The following is a 15,839-nucleotide window of genomic DNA, read 5'->3' as shown; positions in this document are numbered from 1 at the left end:
CTAGAGAGGAACAGGATTAGCAGGTGTCCAATCCACACAGCCAGAGATCTTTTAGGATGGGTCTGGAGGAAGAGCCAAACACATTTGTTGGTTTGCTGGGGCATAAATGCATCCTTTATTGTCATCATATGTAAAAACTCTAGTCAGCACAGCAAAATTCAGAGTCAACGCGGACCTTTACGATTCAGAGCATCTTTACAGCCAGTTTTCCCTGTTAATGGTATCAACATATTCCACTGCTGGTGGTATACATGGATGTCTATTCTCTTTTTTGATGGTGTGAGGAAAATGTTCCAGCTCTTGGGTCCCAAGCTTCTAACCCCTAAAATGGAAATACTATATTAATAAAACTCAGACTCATCGATACAGGGAAACCGTCATGGGCAGCAGAATTTCTGTTCTTGGGTCTTAAGCCCATGACCAATTGGAGCCATGTGTGACTGTCCCAAACTCAGAGAAAGGAAGAAATACAACTAATACCATGGACTGTCACCTGGAGATCCCCAGACCAGGACTCTGGTAGATGAAAAGGTGGAGGAGGCGGGGGGCACCTTTTCAAAAAAATTGGTTTGAAATGAAAACAAGGAACTTAAGACTTGACTCCAAACTGAAATACTGAAATCTGCCCCAAATGGCCTGAGAGCCACCTAATTGCAGGAGGATAGGGTGATCCTTCCACCTGCAACATGACCCCCCACCCAGTACACAAACATACATTATGCTACTGATCCAGCCACACCCCCACCATTGCCTTTTTCACTCAGGCCCAGTACCAACCCCACCCCACTTCCCAGTTTACTTCCAAGAGTAAACTCCATTGGCTCAAGAAACTAAGAGCACAGATGTTTCATGAAGACCCCTCTTTTGACTGATCTGAGTGTTACAGCTAACAGGTGGGGAGATCTTCCTAAATATATGAGTATTATCATGACAGGGCCGCTGGAACGGATCAGCGCCATAAGTCAGACAGGGCTAGGAGTTTCCGCCCAACCATCAGGTTCCTCTTTAGCCTTGACAGATCAAACTCAAGCCGAAACAGGCTACAGAGATCAGTTCAGTCTCCGAGCCAAAGGTCTTCACAGTGAGGGACCAAAGCTGCGCTGGCTGGGCCTCTGACGGCCCGTGTCCCAGATTAATCACCACCAGGCGGGGCCTGGACACCAGCCTGCAATCTGAGCCCAGCAGCACCTGCACAGGGGTCACCCCGGCACCTCCCTCACTCCCCTTGGGCAGGACTCCAGGGCATGAGGGTGTCCACCTGTTGACTGGTTACCTGGAACAGGCGGGCAGGACATTCAGCCATCTTCAGTCTTGCAGATAAGTCAGGGATAGTTCGAGTGGATTAGTGAAGGATGGAGAAAAGAGGAGGTGACTCGAGCAGTGAAGTCAAGGCTCCAAGAGAAAGCAAATTCTCAGCGTCTGAACATAAAGAGGGAATGGCTCCAATGCCCCTCTCATCACTGTCTAGAGAGGAAATCAGGTGCCCGCAGTGAGTGAATAAGCCTTCAGAGCTTATGAACTAGGAAGATGTTTTGTGAACGTTTGGTACACATTCTCATCACCAACAGATCAACAAGATGGTGATGGGAAGGACAGAGACCATGTCTTTTCAAAACACCCCCAAATGCTGCCAGATACACCAGCATAAAAGGAAGCTTAGAAACAATTTCACTCGGTGAGGGCGTAGGAGAGCTTCCTCTGAATGCCAAGACCTCAGAGAACAGTCTCCTCAAGTGATCTCTTAAATCAGTAAGCTTTTTCAAACACACATACACCCAGAGCTAGCAACTAAGTACGGTGTGTGTACACATATCTGTCTACACTAGAATGCACTTTTTAGGACCAAAGGAACCTATTATAAATTCTTCTCAGATGGTAATCTCTTTTATATTGTTGCTTCTCTAAGTCTGAGTAGAGTAGGAAGAAGTATTCTTGAGGCTCAAAAAAAAAAAAAAGTCAAAAGGAGGAAGATAAGCATGATGAAGGTCTGTATCTTAGAAAGATCAGTCCCAGGCCCTAACCTGTGATATAAGGAGAAACCACTCAGATGGAAGCACCCTTTCCCACCTGCCCCACAGCCCCAGGGAAGGAAGGACGGGGAGGGGTCAGAGTTAGATTGAAATGTGTGTTCCTTGAAAGAGCAGAGAATAGCACAGGTCAGATGAGAGGAGAAAGAGCTCCTACACAGCACCTTCATTTGAGGAGGAACACCCACATCCTGACCGTTACACCTTGTACCTCCAGAGCTCCATCTCCAGGAATCCCCTTTGAACTCTGGCTGCAACCCAGAGTTAGGATAGAGCAGTGGCTACAATTACACACTTGCTTGGGAAGGAGGGGTTGGGGGGGTGCTGCATGTGACAGGCCATGAAAGGTCCCTGCCTATAAAACAGACTGGAAAACAAACCCTTAATTTAAATGTTAATGAAAGTGCTGTGGAGACATCAGAGGCTTCCCGGCTGCTCAGAGAACAGCTACATCAGCCACAGAATTTATGGCTCCCCTTCACCCTCCCACCTCCTTCTCTGCCTCATCACCCACTGAAGTTTAAAGAGTAAAAAAAAAAAAAAACCAACTAATTTTAACATTAACTCCATGCTTCCACCTTAGGATGTGATTGCTAAATTATCTGTCGGCAGAACAGTGATCAAAGGTGGAAAAACACAGGCACATTGCACACACAACCCAGAAAAGTCAGCCACAGCTAAGGCAGGAAAATTACCTTCTCTCTTCCTAATGCGGAAGAGTAGAAGAAAGCGGTGCAGGTGGGGACTGGAGCCAGAAGGTGCAGGCAGCAGGAAGAAGAGGAGGAAGACTCTGATCCCTCCAATGAGCTCTGTTCCCCACCTGAGAACTTTGCACACCGTATTACCCACTTGACTTGTCTGTCTCTCCATCAGACTATGCTGTCTAGCTCACTGTTGTTTCCCTAGGATCTAGCACACAGTAATGCTTAAGAAGTATCTGGAGAGGGAGACTGGAGGCAGGGGGGAGGGTGGAGGAGAGAAAGAGAGAGACAGAGACAGAGACAGAGATGGAGAAAGAAAGAATTTAAACACTGAGACTGATGGATGGAAATGTATCCGTGTTAGCAGGCGCAGGGTCTTCATGCACGGATTCTGTATCCACAGTATCCTGCCTTCGGCAGTAGCTTCTGTTTCTATTGGTAGTGTTTTATTTAAGTCAGCTCTTGAAAACTGAGCCAACCTTGTTGGCCAGGGAAGGAGTCGCTCCCACAAATGGGTTCTAGGCCAGCCAGGGCTGGTTGGGTTGCTGGTCTCAGGCCAAAAGCTCAGCACATGAGCCTCCCTGTGCCCAACATGCCCTGGGTAGTGGCAGAAATCCAGGGTCTTGAGGAAGTGAAACCCACCCCTGTGGCATTTCATCCTTGCTACTGATGGATACACCTGCCCGAGAGGCTTGGCTTAGCAGAGGCTATGAACTCTAGGGTGGCAGGCACTGCCCTGAGATTCAGCAGGACCAGACTCTAATTCAGTTGTATCCCTACACTGATCCCTTTCCAATTTTAGGTCATTTTAGGCTGGACCACGGGCCCACCTAGCATCACTCAGAGCTTCCTTCTTTCTCCAGACATCACGCCACCCCTTCTAGCCATGCCAGCCGCTGGCCCCTCCCTGGTGTCTTTTTGCTTCTGACTTTCTCATCCAGGGGTACCACATGCAGGAGGCTCCCTCCTGTGTGTTCTGTAGTCTGACAAAGGGGGACACTGAGCCACTCTTTGCCTAGGGAAGGTCTCCTTTACCCTGGGAAGGGAGAACAGACAGATCTTCATGGCCACAGGCCAAGCCATCAGGAGGACCAGCTACAATATGAAGCACAACAAAGTCATCCACTAGAGTCTTCCTTCAGGTTATCAAGGTTAGGGATCTCCTTGAAGACCCAGCTCTCCATCACCAACCAGAAAAAGCAAAACTCAGAGGCACAACCTTTACTTTTGAATCGTCTTCCCCTAAAAGCACTAAGTTATAAAGCCCAGGGCCAAAGGATTGCTGAACCACTGGGAACCAAAAGAATCCAAACTGAAAGCTGGCTGCCTCTTTTTCCAATCTTTCAAACCCCTCTGTCAGAGAAAACTCCAGATGCAATTACCTCTCACTAAAGAAAGGTGTATTTCAACAGGCTGGTGAATATGTGTCTACCACACACACAACACACAGTAAACTCTGTAGCCACTGGGAACAAACACTCTGCTCTCCCCAGAAACCCACCCCCTCACCAAACAGTACACAGTGATTGCTTTCCTTCCAGACTCTCCCTCACCTCTGGGAGAAATGAAGCAAGAAGGGACAGCTCCTCCATCAAAACCCCCCAGAGGCCACGACTCACTTTACAAATTTGAATCGGTACATTTCATGCAGACTTGGACTAATCCTCCCAAAAACAAACAGGCCACCACAGTGAGCAAAGTTACACAAAATTATATTGTATATTTAATAACACAGCTAAGTCAAGTTTCTACACCTATACCACTCATACATTTCCCTAATGACAGAAACAAGAAAGAAGGGATTAAAACCCAAGTGCGTTGGGAAGCCTTCCTGACCACACTCACTCGCACGACAGCAAGTGTTGTTCGGAGACGGGGAAAGGATTCTGCTGAGCACCTCCTTTTTCTCAGAGGGCCATAAATATGGTGTCTGCAAAGGAGGAGCTGTGGGCTCCTGTCTCTTCCCCTCCCAGGTAAACAGGGCAAGTGGGTCTATAGATTCATTTCACCACCAGGGCCCCCTGCACTCACTCTCCTGGAATGGTACAAGCATTCACAGCTACCTGGGTGAGCCTAGGTCTCGATTACATACTGCCTTCCCCCACCGTGCTCTCTCAACTTGCCTCCAGGAAGAGAGAACAGAGACTTTCAAGGGCCGCAGCTACTGTCCAAGATGCCGGTGGATGAAGGCACAGCAATGACCCAGAGGCCTGCCTCATGGCCCTCCCTCAGTATACAGGACATGGCAATAGGATAGAGACCTGAGCACACACTGCTGCCTCTTCTGCTCCATCCCACATGCGCCCTGCATCGATCTTCCCTGAGCTTCAATTTCTCCCTCTGCCAGGAGGGGAATGGCACTCCCTCTTCCCCCTCAACCAGAGACAGCCTGGTTTGAGGCACTTGGTGTCAACCATTACAGCTATATACCCATCTCATGCCCACACGTGAATAAGATCCTCGGGGAAGCTTCCACACAGCAGAGTTCAGTCAACACAAAAGGAGTGAGAAGAAAAGGAAGTGAGAAAGGAAGAGATGGAAAGTAGGAGAGATTGGAAAAGAGTCTTTAACAGTTCTGCATTTCCTCACTCTTGAGTATTTACTAACTTTATTTAGCTGGAAATAATTTTTAAATGGGAATAAAACATTGCACATTTTAAAAACTCTGCTTCTCTGTGTTGCTCATAGAAAAGTGCTCAGAATTCAATGTGACCTGGGGAGGTTGCATCTCTGAGACCAGTATTTCTGAATGTATTTCAGCTCCACATTTACACCCAGACATGTCCCTTACATCCTAGGCATACCTCCAGCATCTCACTCCTGTTCGTCTCAACCCATCCTTCCTTCACTCATCAAACAGCTCCAGGCTGGGCCTCCTCTAGAGGAGCTGGGCTGCATCCATAAGTCATGAATCTTAGAAACAGGATTACTGGAGTCGGGGCAAGAAGATGGGTAGGAGGGCACACCGGAGGGAGAGGAGAAGGTCCCTGCCTGCCACCCTCCTGTGGAGACTACTAGTTTTCCTTCTGTGTTTTCTGAGTACCTAACACAGCTCTAAGCACATAACTGGTATTAAATATCACCCTCCACGACTGTTTATGAATCAGGAACTCAAGGTCAGGGAAGGAAGGAAAGGCGACATTTGGACACAGGACAGGATACCTGCTTTCTCCCAGTCATGAGCACCTCAAATTAAGCCTCAGGCTTAAGGTTCCATGTTTCATACTACGTGTTTCAGTACACACATAAGAAGGCATCAAAGATAAATACAATGAATAGTTCTGACAAATTATTTGAAATAGAAGAAAGGGGTTAATCGAGAAAAAGGATGTGCTAGGTCTCCTAACTGTCCCGGTTCCTTCTAACTATAGGAAGAAGCAGTGAAGGGGGTGAGAGGTCGTCGGGTAAACCAGACGACTGCCCTAGAGCTGCTGCCCACTTCTCCTCATGTCCTACATGGTCACATCACAGTAGTGACACTGACAACCACACCCAACAGAAAAGGTGGCAGGGAGGGAAACAGAAGGCAGTGACCATGGGCAACAACACTACAGGGGGAAAAAGAGAGGAAAGAGAGATTGCTGCTGAGTGCCCACCTCCATAAGACTGCAAAAGAGCATGTAATGACACGAGGGCTGGGACAAGCCCCGGGCAAGGGTGGAGATGTGAGAGCAGCTAAAGCCACTAAATAAAGGCCACACCAGAGACAGAAATTCTGGTTGACATATATCATAGCCCTTTTAGCTTTGCAGAGTATTTTCTTATTCATTGTTTCAGGTCATCTTCACAATAATCTAGCAAGGTCTATAAAGGAAATAGTATTCCCTTTTAAGATATGAGGAAATGAGGCTCAGAGAAAGGAATGACCTCCGTGAGGCCGCCCTGCTGGTTGGTGGCAAAGCAGAACTCCAGTTTCCACGACAGACCCTGGAGGCTGCAGGCAGTGTCTCCCCAGATTGGGAAAATGGATAAGTTTATTGAAAGTTTTCAATTCATGGATACAGCGAAAAGAAATAGATCTAACAATAAGATGAAAAGACCCCCATCCCAGTATATTCTTTGGTTCAGAGAAAAAGGGGCAGAGGTAAACCCTAGCATATACCCCAGTCTTCTGGTCATCTAGTGTAAAGACAGGATCCCAGATGCAAACTATTTTTTAAAAGAATCCAACACTCCATCTGCGGAGTTGGGAGAAAGATCATCTCAAATAACTGTGGGTCAGGAGCTGAACAGCCAGCCAACAGTGAGCGAAAGAATCACCCAGGGTGAAGACAGAGCACCAAGAGGACAAGAAGACTCCGAAGGAGAATGCGAAGAAAACACTAGCCCCAGGTCTTCACCAAAGACCAGGCACATCAAGGACTGAGCAGAGGGTCTGGCACAGAGCAAATGACTAACAATGTTAGCTGCTGGTAGTAGTAGCAGTCATAGAGTAGTACTAGTAACAAGAAAGCTAGGTCCTCCTTCAAAGCCAGTTTCCAACTTGTGGCCCAAAAAACCCCTGTTTATTGTGCTGTAAAACGCTTCCTAACGATGAGGGCAGACTCTTCCTCAACCACTCTCACTGACAGCATCTTCAACAGTTGCCACGCTCTAGTCTGTTAACAGGTCACCTAACACGTTCCAGAGGAGGTGGCTGGGGTACAGGAATAGGGGCGTGGGGTGCTGGGAGAGCCTGTCTGTGTTCTTTGGCTTAAATCCATGTGCAGGAAGCACAAGGACCATCTTCAGCCCTGAAAAGCTTCCTGCTACTCCCAACCCCACCCCAGTCTGGGCTTGTCTCCTAAAGCCAGCAGAAGTCCACAGGTAACCACTAAGACAAAGTCACCAGCCCACCTGTCACCTCCTCCAGGCTGTCCCACCTTCCTTCAATCCTTAACACATATCTAGCCCACAGACCCCCAAGCCTGTCTACCTGGCTTTACAAGGGACAGCATCAGGAAGAAACTGAGGAGGGGACAAAGCCCTGTGGCTCCATCATCTACCCTCTGCTCCCACACACTTAGGCTTTTCTACTCCCTGCTAGTCTTTCCTTTCCTCTTTCCGAGGATTGCTAGAATGATTTGTTCTGAACAGCGACAGGTTTATAGGTTAGCCGACACCTCCGCTCTGTGGAATTTTAATTAACTTCTCCCATCGTCAATATGCTAAGGAACGGGGTATCCATTCTCTGGGGTCAGCAATGTGTTTCAGGTCCTGCTATATCAGCCGTCAAATTGAAGAATTAATGACGTGGCTAATCGGCTCTAATTCTTTACGAAGAAAAAAATTTGAAAGGGAGTTGTGGAACAGGGCAGGAGGAGGGGTGCAGGCTCCATGGGGTGAGGAGAAGGAGGGGGAAGGGGGCGGAGTAAAGTGGGGGATCAACTCTCTCATAAAACCAGCGACTGACTTCAACCCACTGTTGGAGGATGGCAGCCCTAGTCTTCCCATTGATCGTTTGGGAGGGGAGTACAGGGTGAAGGAAGTGGGGGAAGACCCTAGGTAAACACTCTGACAGAGCAGGTGCAGGAGAGGGCTGAGGAGGAGAGGCTCTGCCTTGGTTCAAGAGACCCTAGAAAGCAGAAGTCAGAATGCAAAGCTCATTCATTCATAGGTAAAACTAGAGAAATACCAGTCAGGCCAAAGGGGAGGGTAAAGCCACCATCAAAAATTGGCACTTCTGCTACAATTGTCAATGAATCTACTCCACATACACGCCTTTGGATGAGGGCCCAAGTGGACATGGGCCCCAAGTCTCTCCTGATGACTCAACTCTGTATGGGATACTCCAGAAGACATTTTCCAAGGGGAACAAACCACAGATGTGAGTTGTGAGAGCAGGTTGGCTGATGTCGTCACCTCCCGGGGCTGCGAGGCCTCTGCTTTGGGAGCAATCCCGGAGGGCATCTGCTCCAAAAGGGACACTCTTGTAACAGCTGGACTCAGTTACATTCTAACATAATATCTTTTCCTTCACATTTCTGGTGTTAGATGCTCAGGAAGTTAGCCCCTAGAAAGTTATCTCAACCCCACACATATATGAAGTGAGCCACAGACCTCAAGTTTCTAGACAATTTCCAAAATCTCCAGGAGAGTGGCTCAAAACAACCTAGAACACACAGGTGGAAGATTTTCTAGCCCATGTAAGCTCGTAAAATAAAAGCATTATTATACGGGACAAATCCATATCCAAAAACATCTCCCTTACCTGAGCAATGGGCTGATAGCAATGGACCAGACTCGGTCTTCAGTCTGGATGGTGTGTAAACACTGCCCCAGCCGGCCTGAGGCCAAAGGCCATACCTGGAAACAGGAGAGGAGATGCTCTCGTTGGCATTGCCTGGGATTGGTATGGGGAGGAGAAAGATGTACTCAGTGGCGTGACTGTCCCTAGGAGGGGTGAAGGGTGGGGAAATGGAGAATTCTTTCCATCTTGTATACACAGAGCTCAGGGCATCAGCAGAGGGGCCCTCTCTAGCTTCTGGATTGCCTACCACCCAAATAGACCCTGGCTCCCAGTCCTAACCACCACCCTCTTTTACTTCCACCTGACAGCCCTTACTTACTAGCCAATTTTGTTTTTTTCCAAAGATTGGCCCTGAGCTAACATCTGTTGCCAATCTTTTTTTCTTCTTCTTCTCCCCAGAGCCCCCCAGTACACAGTTGCATATTCTAGTTGAGGGTCCTTCTAGTTCTACTGTGTGAGACGCCGCCTCAGGATGGCTTGATAAGCAGTGCTAGGTCCACACCCAGGATCTGAACCAGCGAAACCCTGGGCCACCGAAGCGGAGCACACAAACTTAACCACTCGGCCACGGGGCCAGCCTCAACTTACTAGGCAATTTTATGCCAGGGAATCAGAAGTTCCACATTCTCCAGCTGAGACTTGACTGAGTGGAGTGGGTACATGGGGCTTGCTTCTCTCTGCAACCTCCCCATGTTTGTGGATTTTCTTTTTTTCCTTTCTCTCACCAAGATTTTACTTTGGTGAGGTGGGGAAAGGAAGGAAAGATCAAGGCACAGTATGAGAGGACAGAGATAGAATTAGAGTAGAATTAGAGGAGTAAAAAAGAAGATTCAAGAGAAGGAAAGAATGGAAGAAGAAGAGAGACTTCAAAGTAGGAAGGTGGTATGTTGTTGTTTGTTTGTTGATAATGCCCAGAATCCAATGCTATTCATGTCAGCAGGGAATTTAGCACCTAGTGTCACCAAAAGTAGCAGAAAAGCTTAACTCTTTTAAGCTTCCATATCTCCTACAGGTTAAAAATATTGCTTGGAGCACATTATCTGGTCCCTATCAGTCAGGAATGTACATTAGCAGCCACTCTGGGCTTAACTCTAATCAACACTCACAGAGCCCTCTCAGCAGTCAGTGCATTTAGAAATCTCCCATTAAGCACAAGGCCCCCCTCACCTTACCCTACCCTAGATGACACACACAGGGAAATAAGCCTCTAACCAAACAGAAAGGAAATCTCAAACATACAGGGCTGTGCCCAGACAACAGCCAAGGAGGGATCCTGAGGCAGCCAGATGTATCAGCGACCTCTCAAGGTCCCTGCAGTGCTATAAGGGGAACACACAAAAGTCAGTCAGGACCTTAGATGGAAGAACTTTCAGGAAACACTCCTTGGGTTTAAGGAGTATGTGACGGAGCGGGGGTAGTCCTGCCTTCTTAGGGTCACATGATATCTTTTCCCTATAAAAGGAGAAAGCGTTTCTTAGATTTTGGGTTTCTATGATGGAGGAGGAGAGTGTGAGTTACTTTTCCCAACACAGAGAAAAGATAATAAATTTAATAAGAAGATCCTGACCAAACAGGGGCAGAAAACAAAGGTAAATACCCTAACTTCCCTGGTGTGCCATGATTCTGGCTTACTCTTCTGGATCTACAGTCAGGCCACTTTGGTAGTAACTAGATGCACTTCTAATGTCCTCTTTCAGATGCCTCAGCTTGGAAGAGAGGTTTGCCTTTTCCCTGATGCAAACTCCCGAGGAGGCAGGTTCTTGCTTAGGAGGTGGGGAGACACTGAGGACTCTGATTATGAAATCTATGGGGACAGCCCTAGGCCTGAATTCACTAGTGGCCTCCATGGAAAGGGCTAGTGGATTCCTAGATCATGCCAACCACAGAACAAGGTCCCTGGTCTCCATGAGTGGCTCAGGAAGCATGCTGCTAATTCTGAGCATGATCTTGGGAAGCGCCCCACCTGACCTGCCTCGGCAGCACACTATCCACCAGAAACATGAGTATGTTGATCACGTATTCACCCTCAGTGGTCAAATCCAAAACAGACTCATGCCTCGAGAAGATACAACTCAGTGGGAGTGGACATTTATGCAATCCTTTTTAAAAGTTGGCAATATGTATCAAGACCCTTAAAACGACCAAAGTTATCAACTCGGTAATTCTAATGCTGAGACTCTATCCTAAGAGGATAATCCTAAAATGAAGAAAAACCTAAATGCTAAAAATATCCCCTGCAGCCTGTGGCAGCAGAAAGAGCATGCACGGGCTTCTGAGTCAGACAAATCTGGGTTTGAACCCTGGTTGTTTACTTATTATCTCTGATCTTTGGGATGTTTCAAAACTTCTTAGCCTCAGTTTCCTCATGTGTAAAATTGAGAAATAATACCTATCTTTCATGGTTGCAGTGGGGAAAAGTGAAGATATGTACAAAGCACCCAGCACAGTATTGGGCAGTTATTAGGCATCAATAATGGTGGTTCTTATACTATAGCAAAAAACTAGATACAAGCATCACCAATAGTAAAAATGGTAACTAAATTATGGTAAGTCCATTGTGAAGCCATTAAAGGTGACACTTACAAATACTTTGTAATAATAATAGAAAACCTTATAAAATAAAGTAGATACAGCAGGGTATATTGTGTACCTAAAATATATTATGAGCATAACTATCTGAGGAAAGAATTACCCTAAAGGATAAAATGAGAAAATGAACAAATGTGAAGTGCTTAGCACAGCGCCTGGTTACATTCTATATTGTTATAAAACAAACAAGCAAACCTATGCATTGAAAAATAACCAAAAGAAGAAAAAAATTCAAATGTTCCCTCCTTCATAAAGTCTCCTTTTCCAAGCCAGATGTGGTCTCTCCACCCTCTGCACTTTCTGGCCGTTTCCCCAGAGCCTCACACCTCAGTCCCAGCCACTTCTAATCAGCGTCATAGCCAGTGCACACCTGTCTCAGCTCGCCTTAAAGAGAGAGGCTGTATCTTTTGAAGAGCCCTGCCGTTGTGCATACAGTGGGCATTTACCAGAATGAATGAAAGAATAGAGAAAAAGGAGGAAATGAAGGAATGGTCAGTACCGGCCCAAGCCTACCAAGAATGTAAGCTACCATCCCATCACATCTCAGGATGGAGCTGGCCCTCCTAAAGCCCAGAGAGGCAATCCAAGCTAAGTCACAGTAAGTTTGAAACTAGGTTCGGGGAGGGGAAGGAAGCAGGCTCTCTGGGCAGTCCCTAGCTCAGAAGTCGTGTGGAGAAAATGTTTTGGTTCCCTTCACCCCAATAAAATAAATCTCTTTTCTAAAACACAGTACATATGTGGGCAACTCCCAAAAACCAGGTTATAGATGTTTACAGGGAAACATGACTAAGTTCTTATGTAGGTTCAGGTATTAGAAGCCTGTGGAAGTGGCAGTAGAATTGCAGATGCTACTGAAGAGACACAGAGTCAGTGAGAAAAGACCAGCTGTAGGTAATGTGGAAATGGGCCAGGGAGACGAAGGTGGCTAAATGCAAAGACAACAACAGAAAGGAGAGAACAGCAGCAACATCCAGAGAGCCAGAAAAGATGAGCTGGCCTGGAGGTCACTGGGGAGCCCTAAAACAGCTGACTAGCTTTCTGGAGTTGAAGAACCAGGGGGCAGAATTCTGTCACTGACCTAAAGGAAATCCTCAAAAGGAACAGAATGGACTGCAGTGACCATTTTAGAATTAGAAAGTACCTATTTTAATGCCTAAAAAAATTTAAGCCACTAAATAGGAATGAGTCGGTACTTAAAACATGAAATTAACCCAATATCCCAAGTAAAATTGCTATCATTCTTCAACCATAAGCAGTCCATACTCCTGAACCTCTACCTGTAGTCACAAAGCTTAGCTTATACTGCTCTGGGTGTCTGACCACAGAGAATAGAAGAAAGAGAGGTCTCTGGAAAGGAAGAGCCAGCAGAAGCTTGAAGCCATGACAAGAAGACGCTAGACTGAGATGGGAGTGTCTAGGTCACACATGCCACAAAAGGTTTCTATGCAAATTGACTTCTGGGCTGTATGGCAACCTAAGGGCAGTCTCTTTGCAAGGAATGGTACAAAGAGAGTGACCAATCAGAAACCTGGAGTAAGTATAGGGTAGGGAAATGGGAAGGAGGGGATAGGAAATTTAGTTTCCATGTTGGTCCAAAAGATTTTCTGGAATTTTCTGTTTCCCTATGATGGTACACATGTCTCTCTGACAGAGTGTAAGGAAGAAAATAGGAAAGGGAGGAGAAATTTCCATAAATAGAAGGGAACATATTTAGCCCTTCTTTTTACATAAATTAGCAACATTTTTACGTGAAGGAGTAATCACCAGAGAGTACGCGGAGTCAGAAAAGTCAGTGAGTAAAGATTGCAACTTCTCTTTCCCTATGTCTCTTAGAGGCCCTTTTGCTGACACAGACAGCATTTTGCTCCTGTTAGCACCGTGGAGTCTCCAGATACTGGGAAACAGACAAGCAAGACAATATTGGGCCTCCTGCACCATCAACTGAATTGTCAGCAAAGTTCCCACGGCAGCCCCAAAGGACCAGGCATGTGTGGGCCCCGGCTAGGGCTGCTGGACACAGGGATGCAGAAAGTTCCCTATCTCACGGAGGGGAGCCCATTTGACCCAGACATGGATGAGCTGAGTCCATAAAGCAGGGGTCACACTACTTATCAGCCTCACTCTGTTATGCCTTGGCAGATATCTGACTGTAGACCAGGCAATTTGGCAGTGATAGAGCAAACAACACCCTTCTCCCGTCATCTTTCTACTGCTTACTGACCACATCACTCTCCAGAGAAGCAATAAAAACACATTTTAATTATCAGCCTGATTGCTTATAAACAAGGTGGTGAAAAATTAACCTCCCTAAACAGAGAGCAAGCAAAAGGAGGGAGATTTTAAAATAAAATATTGGGGTCAGAACTCAACCCACAAACTTGAGGAAACTTAGCTCAGGGAGGAAAAGCTGGCTAGGCCCTCTGTTTTTGAGTTCACGCCACATTTCAAGTGAGTGGCAAGCTTCCCAGCCACTGTCCACTCCTTTCCCAGGCCAGCTGGCAGGGACACAGCCTGGCAGGGCAAGCTGCATGCCAGAGGCACATAAGTGAGCTCTTTATCGTGTCGTTTCCCCTCCCGCCCCCACCCAATGCTCTCAGCCAATCCCAAGACTCAAGGCCCCATCCACCCTCTCCCACCCCACTCCCTATAGACAGGAGGGAATAACAGTATGTAAGGGGGAGACCACCTCACCTTGGCCGTCCGGTCCCTGGAGCCACTCACAATGATACCCCCTTTGCAATCCACACAGTTCACCTCCTGTTCATGAGCCGAGTACTTGACAGTGAAGGTGCTATGAATCTTATGAATTCCAATCTTCCCATCTCTAGGAGAGAAATAAGGAGCCCACCCCCAAAAGCTAATTATTCTTTCTGCAGGAAGAGAACAAGTCTACAGAAACAGCCCAAGTCTCCAGTGACATCCAAATTTGCTAAGCGTTAGGCAATTCAGCCCAATAAGGTGCTGAGCTTCTAGATACTTCTACTTCTTCAGTACACTGGGCGCTGAACAGAGCCAAGAGACAAAACAAATTCCCCCCTTGAGAGTATCAAAACCAGCTTCACTTTTCATTAAAGGCTCTTCCTGTTTTCCTTCTCCAGCTAACCCTATTAAGTGCCTTTGGTAAATCTCTCTGCTTTAAATGGAAAAAAACCACTACCCCTTCTAGTCTCCCTCCTCATCCCTTTGGAGCTGAGACAGAGAAGTCCCTGAAGAATACTACAGAAGAGGGTGGAAGGAGAAGCCTGCAGCACTTACCCTCCCGCACTGATAATATGTGAGTTGGCCAGCACGAAATGGCAAACATCCTCATCATGGCCTGCAAAGACTCCCAGGGGCCTCCGGTTCAAGCTGGCACCATCTGGGCGGAACTGATAGGCCAGGATGAAATTAGCCTGGGATATGTACAGAGAATCACCCTCTAGCTGCATCCAGGGCATCTGACTGCAGAGATGGAAAACAAAATTTAAGGATCATCAAGACACAGCATGAAATTCGACTCCGATCTTTGAGAGGCTGACCAATCCCCAGCTTAGCAAGGATAACCTGCAAGGCTAAGTCTATACCTTGCTCCCCTCCTTCAAAATTACCCATCCTTAGGCTACCCTCAGAAAACTAGACCGACTGAGCTTTGTGGTGACCTAATCTTCTTTGGACACTCTAAAAGAGAATCAGAATTAAAAGACCAATTAAATAATTGAAGAATGCTTAAGACTTGAATTATTTGCAACCTAGATTTCTTGTGGGTAGGCAGAGCTTAGAAAATGTAATGATTGATGCATGGGGAGGGGCAAAAAGAAACCTTCCATCTGGATGAATTTTCTTCCGTTCTGCATCCTCACTGATTTGAAGTGTAAGTGATAAGTTTCAAGGTTCCAAGACTCCCATTCATACCTCTGTCCCAACAGATCAGTTAAGGTGTGACAGAGAAAAGAGAAGAGAGAGCCCAGGGATGCCCCAATCTCTCATCCTTCTAGAGCCCTGTTTATAAGTGAAAAGAATAAGCCATTTAGGACAGGAGGCTAATGTACTGATTAGATACCTGGATCCTCACAGGGGAAATCTACATTTCTGTATTAGAAGGTAAGTGTGGCAATGGAAAAACACAGCTCCATAGCAGTCTACTATAGTTCCGGGGCTACAGAGAAATAGTCAGCTCTCATAGGCAGCTGATAAGAGAAATCCACAAATGGTTAAAGATTTCCTCTACAATCTGGCAGGAAGAAGAAAGGTTAAAAGCCACAGGCCAGTCCCACGGCACGGAGTAAGCCTTAAGAAGAAAGAAGACTCTGCCAG

The 15,839-nt window shown here is 46.7% G+C and overlaps 1 protein-coding gene across 8 annotated transcripts in view; it reads right to left on the bottom strand.

Annotated features, from left to right (window-relative positions):
* The window catches only part of FBXW4 (F-box and WD repeat domain containing 4), an 84,552-nt gene that overhangs the window by 48,898 nt on the left and 19,815 nt on the right, over positions 1–15,839 (bottom strand). For 5 of the 8 annotated variants that reach the window (XR_011421678.1, XR_002807884.2, XM_070222530.1 and 2 more), the window contains exons 3-5: positions 14,802–14,987; positions 14,238–14,370; positions 8,919–9,013 (exon numbers count right to left, since the gene is read on the bottom strand). Coding sequence is in view for 4 of the 8 variants with exons in the window: in XM_070222530.1 (XP_070078631.1) it covers positions 8,919–9,013; positions 14,238–14,370; positions 14,802–14,987 (414 nt within the window). In the remaining 4 variants the exon portion in view is untranslated. Of the gene's footprint in view, positions 1–83; positions 323–1,273; positions 1,461–8,918; positions 9,014–14,237; positions 14,371–14,801; positions 14,988–15,839 lie in introns of those variants that run through there. The other 3 variants (XR_011421677.1, XM_070222526.1, XR_011421679.1) reach the window with 2 other exon arrangements.

This window comes from Equus caballus, chromosome 1 (genome assembly GCF_041296265.1).
Source record: "Equus caballus isolate H_3958 breed thoroughbred chromosome 1, TB-T2T, whole genome shotgun sequence".
Taxonomy (NCBI): domain Eukaryota; kingdom Metazoa; phylum Chordata; class Mammalia; order Perissodactyla; family Equidae; genus Equus; species Equus caballus.
Note: the sequence above shows the minus strand (reverse complement) of the source record. Positions and strands in the feature narration are given on the sequence as shown.